General features: G+C 37.6%; 4 protein-coding genes and 1 long non-coding RNA gene across 17 annotated transcripts; 1 reads left to right on the forward strand and 4 right to left on the reverse strand.

Moving 5' to 3' along the window:
• Positions 1–249: 249 nt before the first annotated feature.
• On the reverse strand, positions 250–1,308 carry LOC116920159 (alpha-crystallin A chain). The gene is made up of 6 exons (XM_032926253.2): positions 1,242–1,308; positions 965–1,183; positions 826–901; positions 720–765; positions 545–654; positions 250–480 (listed from the first exon to the last, which is right to left on the reverse strand). The coding sequence occupies exons 2-6, from the start codon at positions 1,175–1,177 to the stop codon at positions 407–409; spliced, it is 519 nt and encodes a 172-aa protein (XP_032782144.1). The 5' UTR covers positions 1,178–1,183; positions 1,242–1,308; the 3' UTR covers positions 250–406.
• Positions 1,309–1,856: 548 nt separating this feature from the next.
• On the reverse strand, positions 1,857–3,073 carry LOC116920156 (alpha-crystallin A chain). 2 transcript variants are annotated; one of them, XM_032926249.2, is made up of 6 exons: positions 2,932–3,073; positions 2,588–2,865; positions 2,457–2,532; positions 2,351–2,396; positions 2,165–2,274; positions 1,857–2,104 (listed from the first exon to the last, which is right to left on the reverse strand). In XM_032926249.2, the coding sequence occupies exons 2-6, from the start codon at positions 2,846–2,848 to the stop codon at positions 2,025–2,027; spliced, it is 573 nt and encodes a 190-aa protein (XP_032782140.1). In that variant the 5' UTR covers positions 2,849–2,865; positions 2,932–3,073; the 3' UTR covers positions 1,857–2,024. The 2 variants fall into 2 exon arrangements, with proteins under 2 accessions (XP_032782140.1, XP_032782139.1); XM_032926248.2 differs by having other exon boundaries at positions 2,588–2,871; positions 2,932–3,049.
• A 298-nt stretch (positions 3,074–3,371) lies between these two features.
• On the forward strand, positions 3,372–4,501 carry LOC116920153 (alpha-crystallin A chain). 2 transcript variants are annotated; one of them, XM_045172072.1, is made up of 4 exons: positions 3,372–3,506; positions 3,588–3,772; positions 3,843–4,076; positions 4,155–4,501. In XM_045172072.1, the coding sequence occupies exons 2-4, from the start codon at positions 3,599–3,601 to the stop codon at positions 4,287–4,289; spliced, it is 543 nt and encodes a 180-aa protein (XP_045028007.1). In that variant the 5' UTR covers positions 3,372–3,506; positions 3,588–3,598; the 3' UTR covers positions 4,290–4,501. The 2 variants fall into 2 exon arrangements, with proteins under 2 accessions (XP_045028007.1, XP_032782135.2); XM_032926244.2 differs by lacking the exon at positions 3,372–3,506 and having other exon boundaries at positions 3,515–3,772.
• A 630-nt stretch (positions 4,502–5,131) lies between these two features.
• On the reverse strand, positions 5,132–8,419 carry LOC116920150. The gene is given in 10 exon segments (XM_032926239.2): positions 5,132–6,173; positions 6,233–6,623; positions 6,702–6,841; positions 6,932–7,058; positions 7,060–7,067; positions 7,151–7,272; positions 7,366–7,513; positions 7,581–7,877; positions 7,980–8,069; positions 8,142–8,419. Coding segments are annotated over 10 exon segments (1,644 nt in total). The 5' UTR covers positions 8,329–8,419; the 3' UTR covers positions 5,132–6,039.
• Positions 8,420–10,872: 2,453 nt separating this feature from the next.
• On the reverse strand, positions 10,873–17,374 carry LOC116934488. Of its 11 annotated transcripts, none has more exons than XR_006645165.1 (13): positions 17,145–17,374; positions 16,949–17,089; positions 16,785–16,889; positions 16,511–16,698; positions 15,624–16,443; positions 13,624–15,552; positions 13,379–13,564; positions 13,141–13,296; positions 12,700–12,796; positions 12,392–12,626; positions 12,268–12,328; positions 12,065–12,198; positions 10,873–11,997 (listed from the first exon to the last, which is right to left on the reverse strand). It is a non-coding gene; the product is annotated as an uncharacterized LOC116934488 (long non-coding RNA). The 11 variants fall into 11 exon arrangements; XR_006645164.1 differs by having other exon boundaries at positions 12,392–12,552; positions 17,145–17,373; XR_006645162.1 differs by having other exon boundaries at positions 12,392–12,796; positions 17,145–17,373.
• Positions 17,375–18,010: the final 636 nt, after the last annotated feature.

Raw genomic sequence — 18,010 nt, forward strand, 5'->3', positions numbered from 1 at the left:
GCTGTAGATATCGTCAAAACAAGTGCTAATAATACTCCGGTCGGTGGTATTCTTTTTACAATGTTTGATCAAAACGTCTGCAATGCGCTGGGATCGAATTGCACCTGGAACCGGAAAGCTCGCGTTTTTCAACCAAACAGGCCGGTATTATTGTAGAATTTGTAATCCAGCATACACTTCAGTGGCTCTTTATCATCGTTTAAAAAGATTCGGCATCATTGCTTTTCAAAACAAAAATCGATCTGCGAATACTTTTCACGATACTGTGTATTTCAGACGTCGGGATTTTCGTAGTAAAACAAACGAAGGTAGAATAAGCAAAAATGAAAGGGAAAAAAGCTATGCAGTACAGAAATGGGAGAACATCGTTTTACATCGTAACATCACTATTATGTTCCCGATTTCACTAAGCTGAGATGGCCGGGTTTCTCTGCCTACCTGCTTGGCCCATTGTAATAGGAATAATTCGTTCATTCGAACCTGCGATTCATACGGTACAATTTTAAAACTTTTTACCGATTACAATTTATACAAAGTTCAATACCTTCCAGCATCAGTTTCGGGGCCATGATGGTTAAAACTCCATCCGGTGACATGGTGGAAGTCACTTGCTCAGGATTAACTCCTCGAGGGATAGTCAGGCGACGACGGAATCTGTCATCGTAAAGAACTTCAGAGGTGAATTCAATTAGTTTAATAGTTTTCCTCTCAATGCTTACTCCCGTGAAACGGTGCTGAACCTATCCTTGCGCTCCTCGTGTTTTCCTGCGTGAAAAATTGTTTATTTAATATTTATTTTCACTAAGGATATGGTATTACGCTCACCATGGACTATGATGTTGTTATCGGTTGTCTTGACCGTAATTTCACTAGGATCGAAGTGGGAAACATCAACAGTCATCTTCAATTAAACGACAAAAGTTACCGCGTGAAGAAGAATAGTTGAAACAAACGAGTGACTAACCTGAAACGATTTATCGTCTTCCTTAACGCTGGATAACAATTTCCCAAGCTCTTGATCCATGCGGTGCATCGACCTTCTCATCGACCGTGGCATCATGTTGCTACCGAGCGCATAAGGGTCGAATGTTTGTAGCTGGCCGTACGGTTCAAACATGTCGTAGGGCTCGAATGGATCCACCATCGTATGGAGATCGGAATAAGGCATAAGGGACATGATTATCTACAAAACAAAAGGTAAGTTTTGAATTTACGTTTTGAATATGTCAGTTGGCACGTACTCAATTGTTTGGAACTTTTACTTGCTACAGAACTGAGGCTGTTGAAGATGTACAAACAAGACTGGTTTATTTCCTAGTGAGACATGGGCTTATATGTATGATTATTAAAACGAAATTCCAACGTTCTTTCAAGACGTCTTTTAATCGAATGGCAAAACGTTTATATGAAGATATTCTGGGAAAAGTGGAAAAATAATATCAGATATTAAAGTTTTCATTTCTTAGATTATTTTTGACTGTGTATAAATTTGGTGGTCTGCTAATTGGGTTATTATTGGCTATGCATAAATTTTGTGGTCTGCTAATTATGTTTCATTTTATGCACCATCCGTTGGTTACTGGCATTGATTAGTTATAGTTTAATAGTGCGCCTTTTGCCTACTTGCTTATCTTAATTCAAAACTTTTCTCTTGTTCAGGAAATCAAAATTCGTGTTAAACCAATCTTTCATCATATGACCTGGAATATTCTGCAATGAAATTTTACATTTCTGCACTGCCACTATTCATCGTAGGTACACCATTTCCAGGTGGAATGTGAGTATTGTTTTATCTTTTTAACGAATTACGAATTTGCTTTGTACTATTATCTCAGCAACTGCACGAATAGAATATGTTGTGAATGCAAGACTATTTGTATTGCAAGCTCTAGGTTAACGTAGGACATAGTACGGGCGACATCGAACACAAGGTACGATTAGCAACAACGCGAGAAAAAAAAGTCATTTAAATTGTGAATAAATTTTTATTCTTCATTTTTCCGAATTGGTAGCTTTACTGCCATCTAATTTCCTTTAGCTGGTGGTGGATTGATGGCTCCAACTGCAGGTGCCATTGTTATTGGGATAACTCGCTCACTGGAACCTGCGACAAAGAAGCAAATGAATTTTCCCTTTTCGTTAAATCTTAGGACACGCAGCGTACCTTCTGAAGTCGTTTTTGGAGCCATAATAGTCAAGAGGCCTTCAGGCGACATTGTGGACGTTATGGACTCTTGCTTGACACCTGGAGGAATCGTAATCCGACGGCGGAACCTCAGGAATCAACAAAAAGTGTCACTTAGAAATTTTCTACTATTAATTGGATTAGGTGAGTTGGAAGACAACTTACTCCCGCGAAATACTGCCATTTGGATCTTTGCGCTCATCATGTTTGGCTATTATAAACAAATATTTACAATCAACGAACAACTTGCGCAATTATTCTTAAGAAATACCGTGAACAATGATGTCTTTATCGGTAGTTTTCACCATGATTTCATCGGGCTCAAAGTCCGTGACGTCCACCATGACCTATCCAGAAATGAGACGTAATTAGGTAAACATTTTTACAGTAAAAACGAATTACCTGAAATGATTTATCGTCTTCCTTGATAGCCGATACCAGTTTTCCAAGTTCACGATCCATTCGACGCACCGTTGTCCTCACCGTTCGCCGCCTTGACCGCCTCACGTGATGACGATACCTGGTGTACCTGTAAGGCTCGTACAACGGTTCGTACGTTTGGAGCGGTTCAAACGATTCGAATGGGTCGAAAACATCGAACGGATCAGACGACTCAAACGGATCCAGCATGGAATCCAAACCGGTGAAAGGTACAACTGCCATTCGTTAACTTAACGGACCTAAAACTTGGAAAATAGTTCAGTTACTATCTCTAAATGTGCTTAAAAGTAACTGAACATTTTTACAATTTCACAGATGATTGCTCAACGATCAGCTCGCGTCGAAAGTGAACTTCTGATTAGAAATTATTCGTGCTATGTAGGTCTATTTATGCATCGATTCTATGACGAGGGCATGACGTTAGATGCCGACGTTCATGTATCGATGCGGGAAAACGTTCGTCACTACCTGAAGAAAACGTTACTGTGGTTATTGGTTTAACAAGCCCAAAACGGCTAAAGGAAAAGATTAAACCAAAAGAAATTTCACCAAAATCTAACTGGCAGGTAAGGAAAAAAAAATAATAAACGTTTCTTTCCTTACTATGTTTATCAATTTAGCAGCAACAGCCGCCAAGGTTCGTCCAACACTTCTGGAGCCTCTCATGACGATGAACGATTTTGCTGTTCACGGAATCGCCAATCCTTCTCTTGAATCAGACGTATTGACCTTCGGCGGTTTGTCGTTGCAATAAGAAAATAATTCGCTCGAAAAAGGACGCAGTATCAACGTTGTTCTGCAATTTACCATCCTGTGAGAATTGTACGCATACCTTTATAAGGGGTGTTCGACGAGAAGACGAGTCGCAGTTGATTGATCGGTATTTGCAAGTGTGCAACTCCTGTGAAATTAGCATTTCGTGTTTTAACCATGGCTCTTTGGAATTACGATCCTTTCTCAGACTTCTCTTCGATGGTGCCCCGTGGTATGGATCCGTGGGGATTATCTCGAATGGATCCTTTCTCTCGTTGGGGAGAACCGTCCATGTCTTCGGTCTTGTCACCGGATGTCTACATCATGCCCACGGTCATGAAGAGGCGCCAGCAGCAGAACAGGGAAGTCATTAGTGACCAAGATAAGTATCAGGTACGAAATTCACCCTCTTTTTAGCATTTATATTGGTGTTTTAATAATTGGAGTTAACTTTCCAATTTAGGTGACCCTGAATCTTGGTGACTTCAAATCCAACGAGATCAACGTTAAAGTAGTTGATAGGGCGTTAGACATTTGTGCCGAGCACAAGGAGAAGCCAGATGAAACTGGCCATATCTCTCGTAATATAAGACGCCGTTACATGCTTCCTCGTAATGTGGATTTTGAAAATCTGAACGCCACTTTGTCGGATAATGGAACTTTGGTGGTGTGTGCCACAAAGAAGCCGATAGAACCGGTAAGTAATGGAAAGTGTTACGACATGCAGTTCTCAGTATTCATAATGGTTTTCGCCGTAATCTTCTGTTGTGTGCAGGGAAATGAGCGAAAAATCGAAGTCAAGCAGCTGCCACCACAATCGCAGCAGCCACAGCAGACAGCTCCTGTGACCCAGAAAACTGAGCAAGAAACTGGTAAAGGATCCATTAACATTCCAGTTAGCCATGAATAGGTTAAGATGATAGAAGTGTGGAGCTAAAACATCAAAAGCTCATCGATGTTCAGCATGTTTCTTTAGCATGTTTCTTTTTTATGTGTGTATTTCTGCTGAATGAAAGATTGTAAAATTAACCTTTTGAGGGTTATTGTTTTGTTACTTGAGAAAGCATTGTTGGAACTTTCGTGATCATGTTTAATAAACAAGAATACGGTTGTCTAATTAAATGATTTTAAAATGAATTCCTCTTGTTTCTGTCGTTGCGTTAGAAAGTGTTAAGTGATAAATCCTTGTAAGCAATCGGCAACAAATTCACGAAACATGAATCGTAATGATGTAAAAAAGTACTGCGACATCTCAGGTTTACAAATGTCTCATGCCATACCTCCCATTTATCAATCCATGAAAAATTCTTTTCTTTTGGCTGCAGAATAATGACCCTCGAAGTGTATGATGAAGTTTGATATGAAAATTGGTGGTTTACGTAAATTGTTTGATTGTAAATCGAGCAATTTTATATGCAATTACTTTTGTATGAATTAGCGAAATTTGGCAACAATGACTCGAGCAACTAGGTGAACCATGTAGTGTAGTTTGTCACCGACTCGTGTGTTTTGCTTTTCATCTGAAGATTTAAAAGTACTTGACATCGATTGCACCTTGTTCTGAATGGGCAAACTGTTAGTAAAGATATCTATCGTGGCAGTGTTGACTTCCAAAAAGAAGAATTCACATTGTGGATTACATCAAAGTAAGTCAAACCATATTCCTTTAGAAATCAACCCATAATGTTTGTATTAATACACCCTCTGATAGAAATAAAAAAACACAGTTTAAAATTGCATATTTTTTTTTATTTAGGACTTTAACGAGGCTTTGAATGAGAAATGTGTGTAAGCATAGTTCCAGTGAGCACAGTGCTAAGGTAAGCTTACCATTCAATATAGCTACTCAATGTACTGCTCATAGAAATGTTTTTCCGCCTCAGGGATTCTTTGATAATGCGATTTCACTTGAAGTTTCCTAATCAAAACACATTGAATTGATTATGATTCATTTACCAATAGACATGGAAGATGTTCAATAGCCATTTTCATATTAGAAAATTAGTTATGAATTGAGGGGGGGGGGCATGATGTTTTTGTAGGAGAGAAGGCATGTTTGTCTTCCAGCAAGCTAGGTTTTTTACCGTGTTGCTTCTTCAACTTCAAAAAATGTAATTTCCCCTGCATTTTGCTTGCTTACAAAAGAAAACTTGATCTCATTGTTTGTCTTAATGTCAACCATTCTGACATCACGAATTTTTAACCGTCAACTAGGTTGACGAGCTCAGATGACGTAGCTGATGGACATTTCTGGTCAATATTAAATATTTCTTGTATAACAGTGAGATTACAATGTTTTTAAGTAGCGAAACATTGCTACAAGAGCAACTTTGCATTCAAATGTTCGTTTATTTTTTATCACTACGTTTGTTACATGGCAGGAGCAATTCACACCTGTGCCAAGTAAGAAATGCTGTGTTTTTTTGTTTTGTTTTTTCAATTTTGGTTCGCCATTAAATAAATACGTTTTTTTTTTTTTAATATCCTTTGTGACGGATTGGATTATGAGACATGATTAGTTTTTTTTCCATCGGACTATTAATAAGCAGCTACAATAACTAAATTTTCGAGTAGGCAAGTTATTAATGGAGCTCCATTCAGCTTAAATGCTGGAGCACAACTAGGCCACTATTCGTTCAAGAGGTTGTGTTTGGAATGTCTTAGTTTTCTTGATACTCCAAACAAAATCCAGTATTGCTCACATCAGCCAATGCCCGAATGGTATTTGTTGCTGCACCCACCGCCGTTTCTTGACCGTCCGTTTGATAGGTCAATTTAAAAGGTCTAATCGCAGCTTCAAGTTAGAATAAGGATATTAGCCTTATTCCCTCAAAAAAATTTTGATCAACTTACTGCAAACTTGCACATCGGTTGCTGCTCCAGGGATGAAAACTCGTTGCCATTCAACGTTGGGGCAAGCAGGGACCCGTTTAACAGTTCCCGGCGATGGATTCAGTTTGTTTCCACAAAAGCGATCCGCTTCGACGTTATTGGCGTCACGTCCGCCCGGTATGAGAAGATAATCGTACAAGCAGGTTGCAACAGTTATCCCGTTGCCACGGCTTTGGTCGGTGTATGTAGTACCTACAGCCGAATTTATGGCGGCTTCATCGGCGTCGGCGGTGTTTGCTAGAGCAAATCCGGTGTTGAGGGAAGCCACGAGGAGGACAGCGGGAGGGGTCGTAATAGAGAAAGCGTCTCCATCCGTTGCGGAACAAACCGACAAGCACATCTGGGTCGCTTTCTGTTTCCCGTCAATTTAAAGATTTACTTTTTGTTTTCGTTGTTTTGGCTGTTAAACAAAACGAAAAGAATTTTGGACCTGTGAGGAAATGAGTTCAGTCCTGAAACACATGTTGTAATTTTGATTATTGAGTTGACGAGCCCCAGCGACGTCTTGCCAGTTGAACGAGCTGACTCTACCTCTTGTAGAGGTGAAATACTGGAGGCAATCAATAGGTGCTGTGAGAATAAATCAATCAAACTAAACCTTTAATCGGATTTGCGATAATGAAAACCCCAAAAAACTTTGAAATGGGTCTGTCGTGTTACCGAGGTACGTGGCACCGCACGGCAGCATTGCGATTTTGATGCTCCACGAACGACTGATGGTTGTACCAGATGCAAAATTGAATATGAGCTGAACGTCAGTGGGATTGTTGACAGACTGTGGGACGTTGAAGGTACACTAGTACAATAACAATCGATTGAAATTTCGTTCGGGGAATCGCTTCTGCTATTTTGTCATTTTGTTTATTCGTATTTGCTTACTGTGTTGGCCTCTGTTGTCGCCACAAATCGTAGGAACCTCGTTAGACACTCCCCCAACTTGAAATGTGTCCGTACATGTTCCGGCGGTCGGCTGGGATGTCGTGAACGACACGAAATCCAAACTAGAAGTTTGGCAAAATAGTACAAGTAATGTTAAATTGTTTTTAAAAACATTTTCCCCGGTACTTTGCGGAAAGGATTCAGACAAAACTTACCGAATTTGGCAAATTGGTTTGGATGATTGTTCAATAAACTTGGGGTCCATCCTGACGGTTAGCGTACAAGGGCTACGAAGGGCGGTAGGTGGCGTTTGCCAGTAGGTATTGTTGAGCGTGACTATGCTCCCGCAAGAATTAATCACATCTGTTGAATGGTAATACTTAATCTTTACTTTCATATCTTATTGCATCGGCTAACATTTAAGGCTTACTGATGCAACAGACTTGTCCTTGGTCACAAGGGCCGCTAGGACGTCCACCGAACAAGGAACAGACTGATCCCGAAGTGCAGATTCCAGCCTCACCAGCGTTCGAAGTGCAGGTGTCAAAGCTGCCTAGTGGGCTGTTGAAATTGGGATTCACAGAAATCGGTATCCTCTTGGCTAGGGTGACCAACGGCCTCCACGTATTGGCCGGTGTGTACCTGTTGTTGAACAGGCCGGTGTTGACTAGGTTGGAACCCAAACCAGCGAAGATAAATCGACCATTGTTTTCGTTATCCTCCTGGTCTGTTTTGGTGAAATTTTTAGATTTTTTTTATAGAAGTTTAAAATTCCTGTTGCTTTTTCAATTTTGTGAAATGTTTTTCCGTAGAAAGTCACGTTTCTCACCTCGATTGAAGTATTTCTTGAATGGGTTATTGCTGGATTGCAGCCTTTTGAATAACGTCCGTCCTTCGTAAGGACTCGCATCAACTGCGTCTGCGATATAACGTGATATTGAATACTCGATTTGTAGTTTAAGTTTTTTTGTGTGTGCCGTTCTTTACTTACCTTGAAGACCTAAGCTGGGCTTGTGGTAAAGAGCGTTCCAAGTTTCAGGTGTGAATCCGTAGGCTCTTGCAAAGTATTCGTCTGATTGCTGTCTTGCCAATTCCTCCTCTTCTATATTATCGTCACAAGCTCGGCTGGCTTGTGACATCAGTACTACCACAAGGATTAGGCAAACGTTTTTCGACATGTTTGGATTTTTAAAAATCTAAATCTGGTAAACTCTAGCACTTCTCGTGTAAGATGAGTTCTACGGAGTCGTATAGGAGACTAGATTGATCATCCGGATTGTTGGGTCTTATATACACAGACCCAATAGAGTAGGAGTGAAGGGGTTTGGGACCGAGATCGTTATCGTTTCCATATTTTTCCGGGTTATTCACCTTATTCCGCTCGCAGTTGTCCCCGCTTGTGAAATCAAACAACTTGACCCCCGCCACTGACCGAAAATGGCCTATTCTCATCAATGCGGGCGTGTTACGTTGGCCGCTCCGGCTGTCAATAATTCTGTTTAATTTATGGCTACGTTTTTAAAGGAATTATGTTACTCGTCGTTATAACAAGAAGTTGGGGGACGACGGTCAGGCCATCAAATTTAGTCTTGTGTCGGCACCGATTCGGTAGAATGCCTTAGCAATGCGGTCAATAGGCTGTAAAAATGAGATGAAGTCTTTCAAAGCGTTTTCCTGATCCAAACTGATTCACTATTTTTTTTTTTTACGGGCGTTTGAATTTTCTTTTGTGGATTATTGGGAAACAACAAGATCAGTTCATTGGCAGCAATTTTCAACTTTAAAAAAGAGAGGAAAATAAGAACGTGGAATAAGAGCGATCCATTTATGCCAATTTTTATGGTTTCGAAATGTCTCGTAATAAAACATGCAGTTCGAAAACCTTTTAATTGCTTCAAATTATTTCCGTAAAAGTAGTCAATTTTGTTACGACGTAATATAAAGAGTAAACGAATTTGCATAAATGGCACCCTGTCGATCGACCGCATTCCTGATTTCAAGTTCACAAACGTCTTATATATATATGTATGGAATGTGTATATCGAATTTATATTATCATACGTGGTGGTGACTGGATATTAACTTTTGTGCCGTTTCTTCAGCTCTTCTTCCGGCTTCTCTTAGCCACGTACCGGGTAATCTCCCCGGTGGTCAACTCTGCCCCCTGCCTTGGTTGACGGCAAATTTTGAAGGTATTATTTTGCACTCCAAAAGTTTCAAATCATTGTATTGTGTGGATAATTGTCAATACAAATTTTTCTTGGAAAATTGTTTGCAAAATTTATTCATTTTCTTGGTGTTGATACTCTGCATCCTTCTAACTTTCGCACATTGCATCATTGACTTCTATACTTGTACTATGCGTGTCTCGCAACGAGAAATCCTGAGCTATCTTTGATCTTTGACATTTCATTTTCGAGTTGAATTGCTTACTATTACTTGCACTTTGATTTCACCTGTTCGAGATCTTGAACTTACAGAACAGAATTATTTTAATTTTAAATTCTTCACGTGTAATATATCTTTATAATTGAAACAGTTAATGTTCAGAGATTACAATTTAATTCGTTTGGGAATCGATCGTCAAACACCTGGCGTGCGTTGCCTTGAGTTATACACAAATATTCACTATTTTTCCTATTTATTAAAAGGTACGCCGTGCTAATATTCTTAATGCTATTTTCGTGGTCTTACAATCGAATCCATTAATTATGTGTAGTGCATGGATATGAAGTAGAGCACCTGTTCAACACTTCAAAAGCATTGGGTTCAAACCTCATGTTGTGCTGAAGCTTATGATAACATGCTAATTTGAAAAAGGGTTGTACTTTATTGAAGTTATTGTGGACGGAATTCGAAGTGAAATATTCACTTACCTTGAACCATGTTACAAAAATATTTCTAAGTGTAAAAATGTTATCTTTAAATGATACAAAAAAATAGCACCAGAAATTGTGTGACTCATGGCTCGGTGGTTGAGATTCTGCACGGTATGCGGGAAGTAAAGGGTTCGATTCCCATGAATATTATGTTTAAAGTTTCTTGATATTACTTCCAGAAATACACAGAGTCGTCTTGTGGTGAACTCCGTAAGCGTAGCTGAACCTGACTTCCAAGACTACCACACACAGCCACTTGGAGTGGGGTACCTGGCAGGGATTCAAGCGATACACCGTCGAGTTCCCGGGGCAACTGAGGCGGGTTCCGCAAACCACCACGCGGCCACTTGAAGTGGGGTACGTGGGCAGGCATCCAAGAGATGATACACTGTCAAGTTCCCAGGCCATCGCCCGTCCGTTGGGCCATGATTGGCCTCTGAATCCCCAAAAATGACAAATCAACATCATTTTAAGTGTATAGGTGAATTTTGCGTTAAAATGCCAATGTAAAGTAATATATTATATCAGTGGTAGCTCAATGGTAGAGCGGTGGCATGGTAAGTCAAAGGTCTAAGGTTCGGCTCGCACATGGACAACGTGCTAATTTTAATGATTTCTGTCATTTATTGTTAATATAAAGAAATTCCAGCGAGCAAAAAAAAAAAAATTTTTTTGTAGCAAAATAAAAAAAAATTCTAAAAAAAAAAAAATTTCAAAAAAATTCAGGAAAAAAAATTAAAAAAAAAAAAAAATTTGCCGAAAAAAAAAAATTCAAAATAAAAATTTTACTGGTCCTGAAATATTTTATATATAGTAATGAAATATTAACTTGCTCACGTGATATTATTAAAATCGCTTTTATTGAGAGTTCATCATACATTATATACATCACACATATACCGACATTATAATAAATGCTAATAAGTCTATCGTCACACCCTAACACGGGTGTAACGCAAATCAATATTTTCAATATGTTAAATAAGACAGTCACTTCAAAGCTATCACCACTCACTTTAAAATAACAAATCATCACATCGCGTTAATGTAGCAATCAGCATTAAAAACATCCATTGAACAAAAACTGACATGCCGATTACGCAAGTACGTCTTCAAAATTTCGTCTGCTAAACGTCCGATTATCATTCGTAGATGAATGTTGTTGACAAAGGATCCCATCTAACAATGAAATGTAAAATTAGTCAGCCGAACAACCTGAAAACAAAACGGTTAATTTGTTAACAAAGTCAGTCAGATTCTAATAGATCAAGTTAGAGTTGTTTAAAAAGAATACTTCACGATCAAACGGAAACTCATTTTCATCATAACGGAAAACACACAATACATTGTCACAACTACCACAATTTCACAGGAAAATGAATTGCACACGCAAACGCCACGCCAATATGCTCCCAACTGAACAACCATTTGCTGACACAGGACCACCTAAAATGTAAATAGAAGATCAAATACTGGTTCCTGTAATCCAAACAGGGTCAGAAACACAGGAAATATAATCATGTAAAAATGCAAGATATCACATATTGTAGCTGAAATGAGTTGACCCACAGCAGCAGACTCGTAATACGATGGTCTATGATGAACAGCCAAAATCTGAAAAGAAAAACGTGAAATAACATAAGCTCGCAAACTTCATTGTTTAAAAAGTAAACGAAGAAAAAGCAAATTATTTGATCTCAAATTCAAATCAGAAAATATTAAGGCTGGCATCACATTTTTAAAATGATAGGTAACGGAAAAGCGCAATCAAACGACAACTTGTAAATGAAAACACCACAATTGAAATTGTTCAGCAGCCCAAACCCCCACTTCAATAAAGCCAAGTGAGAAAGGACTCGAGACTTCATAAAAGACGCAATCAGCAGTTGCTGGAAGTTCTGATTTCGCCCAAGTGTATGCGACATCCTACCTGCTAAGCTGCCGAAAATCAGTGATGCCAACGCAATCCTACAATTGAAAAATACAATTATAATCAATCTAAATATTTATAATTAAATAATAATAATTAACAAACCCAAGAAAGGATGCCAAATAGAAGAGATGAATGTTAAAGAGCTTTTACCACCTACACCTACAGAAGATATACATGCAAATCCCCACAGAATGAAGCTGTGGTCTACTTCTCCTTTAATTACTACCAAGCCATGCCTAATCAAAACAAAATAAAAGATGTTATGAACAATGAATGGAAGAAATCATTACTCTTTGCGATCTTACACTAACCAATTCACCACAGAGCAAAAAAGAGAAGCTTTACTACAGGAAACCTTCTGCCAACCTAAAAAATTACAAAAGCATTTCAAAAAATAACAAGGCAAAACGGTTTATATGAAACACTTACCTTTTATGGTTTAAATCACAAGCTTTTACCCTTCATTGTAGCAACTCTAATTCACCATGTATTAGAAATTAGTAGTGAATGCTTAATGGCACACTCAACATGTAGAACACAGCAAATTCAATACAGCATGGCAACAGGCTGCTCGACCTTGAGGTATTGTTCTAACAAGTTTTCAAATAATTCACATTTGAATATCATGCCAAAATCATGAATGCTAATCATTTAGCACATGCAACTGCTTAAGCCATGGAGGATTACATTAGACAAACACAATTCAATCACCCCTGCTCAAAATTTAACAAACCCACCATCCAAATTATTCACCGTTGGATGCAGCCTCATGGAATGAAGAACAAGCTAGCAGCATAAGCTATATTGAAATACCATCCAAGTTATCCATCCATCCTGCTTTTCAACAGTTATCAAAATTATTGAATAAGACAACAAAGAAAATTTATCCTCATGCCAATAACTGCACTTAACATTATAATTAAATCTCGACAAACGCTTCATCTCAACACTGAAAAGCCTACTTACGATGACTCAATTAGTCACAAAGTCGCTAATCATGCAACGATTTTAATAAACGTGGTGGAATTGATATTGAGTGAATACACCCAGCAAAATCTGAAAGTTTGTGTAAAGATTTAGGCATAGAAAAAACATAAAACAATAGCATACATGATTGTACTGGCAAAAGCTTTAAAACAGATAATATTTCCCTATGTGAGAAGAGAACGAATACTTACCAACACCATCGACGAGAATCCAAATTCAAAAGAAAATATAATCGCGGTGGCAGTTCTGATGTAAGCTCTCTTTGAATGCCCGACAGGCGGCTAAAACAAGCTTTATTTTTCTACCACACGATGAGATTGTCGTCGATTGTTTGATTTTAGCGTCATCTGACGTCCGAAGTAAGTAGATCGTATTGTATTATTAACCCAGATTATTGATAATTTATTAATTCATTAATTTTAATCCTACCACTGATAGAAGTACGAATTGAAAAATGGCGCCCAAAATTACCCTTCGGATTTATAAGGCGTGGGGAATATAGAAAAACGTTTCTCCCAGTCGTAGCATGGTCGTAGGATGGCGCTAATGTCAGCCAAAAAGTGCCCTGTTAAACCAACTTGTTCATTGACAGGAAAGGTTGACAGGAACCAATAGCTTGAAAAGTATTTTAGATTAATTAAAAAATAACATAAATAAATGTGGACTTCTAACACCTTTTGGTTGTTGACCAGGGATTGCTGACCAGTTGTCTGTTGGTGGAAATCTTTTTGACATTTGAAATTGGACAAATACCTTGAGACTAAGAAAACACTCATGAATAAAATTTTGCAAAAAAGATAAACTAAAGTAAAGTGGTTGAAATACAAAGTAGAAGTGGCTTCAATTTGTCTTTTTGAATACAAGTATTCTAAGATATTTCATACTTTTTAATTTATCAGTAATTTTTGAATTTTTATACTTTTCAGAGAAAAAGAGTTGGAATTAAAAGAACATTTAATAGAAGGCATGGTTGTTGTGTTGGTACATGAACCAGTATGGAACTTGTTTGTTTGGTTGAATCAATTTGGTCCTGGATAGAAATGCAGTAGCTCTAAAGGTATTTTGATTAATAACAAAAGCGAAGTGAATAAATGTCTTTCTTATATTTTTAAGTTGCAATCCATGGAATTTAGACCAGCTATCTGCAGGTAGAATTCTGCCTGACAATACAATTTTACAAAATCTTGAGATTAAGAAATACATAAAATTCAGACATTTGAGATTCCTGAAAAATAGCAACATACATATGTAAATGTAACCAAGCTTACGGAAAATTATCCACGAGAAAGCGACCAATCCAGTAACCAAATAGATAATTTGGTGGTAGAAGTTCAAGGAGTATGGAATATGGTCTCGTGGTTCTGGAAGACATGTATGTATGACAGGCAAAAGGATCCTAACTGTCAAATATTTGCAGGAAAAACAGGAAAAGGTAGGAAAGGAAGTCATCAAACGATGGCCAACGACGGAAAAGAAATAATCTACCCCAAAACAACCCCACTATAGTGTATATATTGCTTGTTATTGTGTAGATAACTACAACAAAGATGCCTCTGGTCATCAAAATTATAGCTAATTAACAAAAGATTTATTATTAATCTATTACACGGAGTTAGGTTGGAATGTCATTCCACGGGCGTAACCTTCACTAACTGAGCGAAACTGCTCCCATGACACCTGTAACGGGGAAATTGTTTTTAGTGTTTTTCAATTTAGATTTAGTCAGTTTTGCCAGCAATCAACTGCAGGTCTCCTTCCACAAAGCTATACTTCTCTGGGCACCAAAAGCCGATTTAAAAAAGAGCCATTTACTTGTACAAGTGGAAGAAAAATCTTCATTAATGCTGAAAATTAAATATAATGCTTCAATAGAAGCTACTGCAAAAGAAATGCTGTAGTTAAAGGATGGATTAGATTAAATGAAAACCTATCTGTATCCAAAAAGTGAAACTTTTTTGCCCACAGCACTGCTAACATTACAAATGATAATGTCCTTACCGCGACGATCCTCCCGATCATTTAATGTTGATGGGAATTCAGGATATCCATTCAATCAATCGATGGAATTACTTGTTTCAGAATCAAACACCATACACAAACTGACATAACAAGTGCCTAACTGCCAATGTGGCTTGCTCCATTGCGATTTGTTCCGCACAATGTTTTTTTATTTTACCGTGAGCACCAATTTTGAATATTTTGGCCAGAGTTCAAGAATAGTTACATATAGAATTTCTAAAAGAAAAATAACTTTTTATTTTTGAATTATATGGGAAAAACTTAAAACTTACCAAATTCATTGACAGAAATACCGCAGCTTAACAATTACCTCCCGAAAATCACAAAAGAAACCATCAATGACGGTTGCTGGCAATGACACCATTACCGAAAAATACATAATCAAATTTAGTTTATTGTAATGTTAATCGCAGATTCCTCAGAATTCTCGCAGTTACCTCTTGTTTTTTGCCTCGTGACTTACCCGTGTTTTCATCGAAGTTCCTCCAGTTTTCACCAACAGTTCTCTTCAGAGCTATTTCACCCAAAGTTTTCCCAATCAATTTTAGTACATGACTTTTTTCTAAATCTAAGTATGGCAACACCTACAGAATACAACAGCATATTGTAGTGGATAGCAAACTAAAAAATAAAATAAAAGTTTGTTTTTATTCACCTCATAAATGCGGTCATTTTCATCTCGAATCCTCATTATCGGGTGGTCGAATGACGTCCATTCCTTCCTCTAGGAATTGTGTAGGGGCATAACTAGCCTTGTCTTTCCAGGATAAAGGCAGCCAACGGTTCAATAAGATGTCTTTTTTATCGTTAGAAGTGTTTAGCTCTGAAAAGAACGACGAAATGATCTACGACGCTCCACAAACAACAAATTTCTACCGAATTCTGCAAAAGGAAATTCTACAAATTTTCTACAAATATACATTATCTACAACATTTGTGTAGGATTTCTACTCAACAAAATTCGACGTAATTACTGTACAAATGTCTTTGTACAATCTCCACCCAACAAAATTCTAAAAAATTTTTACTGGCCAATATCTATTCTACTTGTAAATAAATAAATTAGTTTTTTTTTTCAAAGTTCTGGATTTAAAATTTGTTCGATATATTACTGACATAGGGATGCACCCATCTCCAAAAGATGTTACAAAATTACACTCACTGGACAACGAAAAAAAAATAAAGGAAAAATACAAGGGGCAATCGGGGTAAAAACCCGATGAGAACCGGGTAGCAGACCCGGTTTTACTTTTCGATTACCCACTTAAAACCCGGGTAGGTAGTGGGCACGAACTTTAAAGAACCGTTACCCAACGGATCTCATTTTTTTTTCGAGAATACCTACCCATTGGACACGGGGCCGAGCCCTAGTCACTTGCTCTATTTTGATCGTAGGGATTTTCTCAGTCCCAAGGTATTTGGCCAATTTTAACTGTCAAATAGATTTCCACCAACAGATAAGTGGTCGGCAATATCTGGTCAACAAATAAAGTGTTAGAAGAACACATTTATTTATGTTGTTTTTGGATTAATCAAACATACCTATCAAGCTGTTTGTTGCTGTCAAGGAACAAGTTAGTACAACAGTTAACTCCATACTGGTTCATGTACTGGTGGTTTTTCATTTTGTCTTGCAAATAAGATTGATTTGATTATGAAAGATGCATAAGTAGGAATCCAGCCAAATAATGGAACATCTAACTTCAAAGTTCATCTTGAAACATACATTTCTAACATATAGCAGGATAGTAAATTAACACAGACTAATGGAAATGTACATCTTGAATGCACAGGTTAGAATTGTATGTGTTCTAACCTGAAAACCAGCTGCTATTTGTTATTTGGTAATCATAATTTCTTTCAGGTGTCATGCAACGTTTGTTTGTAACAGGGTTTTTTTCCGAAAAACAATAAATGACACCTGGTATCCCACAAGAACTTTAATGTTGCAAAGATTGATTATATATGCACTATACATACCATTTTTCAATGTGAAAAATACCAACTTGTAAATCATCCACACCAAGTGAATTACCATCATGCCCATGGACATCCTATTGGGGATCCAACCAGAACTAGAAGTCGATTAGCCATGAAAATCGGTTTAAATTGAGGCACTAACTAGTAGAAAAGTTCCTATTACGTTGGCGTTAAAATAAAGATTTGCGTAGTATACCTTCTTAAGCTGTCAAAATTTTTTTCATTACGTACAACGTAATCAAAGAGAGTAAAAAAGCCTCATTTGATGGATAAATGATTTCTGGACCAATCCATTTGGTTAACCACAAATACCATACTTAACATTATCAACCGAGAATGTAAGCGAGAAAGCGAGAACAAAGCTTAAAACACAAAGATGGACACTAGAACAGGAAAGAGAATATTGGCATGTTTTAGCGACACCTATCCATCATTGCCATTCTAGCTCACAATTTTCAGTAGACAAATTGATTTATAATTTTCTATTAATTATTAACTATGTATTCATTACATTCTAATATTGTTTAAATTGGCAGTTATAAAAAATTGGATTTTTACAGTTGGCCAGTTTTGTTTACATTATCTTAATAGTTTGTGGGTCGAAAATAAAAAGATATTAAATAAATTTGGCACTTCTCCATATTTTTGGCGCGTACGCAACTAGTACGTGACGTCGTTATCATATGAAATCGTACGGAACCAATTGCTGATAGCTGTGGCTCGTGTAAGGTCATTGTTGGTGGGGCTGAGTTAAAATTGGCGGGATAAGTTTACGGTCAAGGAACTTTAGTGTGAAATGTTCAATTGTGAAATCTTTGACTTTGTTTTGTGAGAACCTGAAGCAGCAGTTGCAGCAACGAGGTAAATGTCAGATTATTTTATTTAAATACACGTGAGTAATTTTTTTATTTCTATCTGTTACATTTGCACAGGGTTTTAGCATAAATGATATTAGTGACGAAATTCTTCCTTCTTTATTAAGGTTGTGGTATTGAACACTGCTTAATCCAAGTGAGCCTAAATACCTTCATATTGTGGAAGCCACCACTAGGAAAGATGCTG

Source organism: Daphnia magna, linkage group LG4, assembly GCF_020631705.1.
Source record: "Daphnia magna isolate NIES linkage group LG4, ASM2063170v1.1, whole genome shotgun sequence".
In the NCBI taxonomy this organism is placed as follows: Eukaryota; Metazoa; Arthropoda; class Branchiopoda; order Diplostraca; family Daphniidae; genus Daphnia; species Daphnia magna.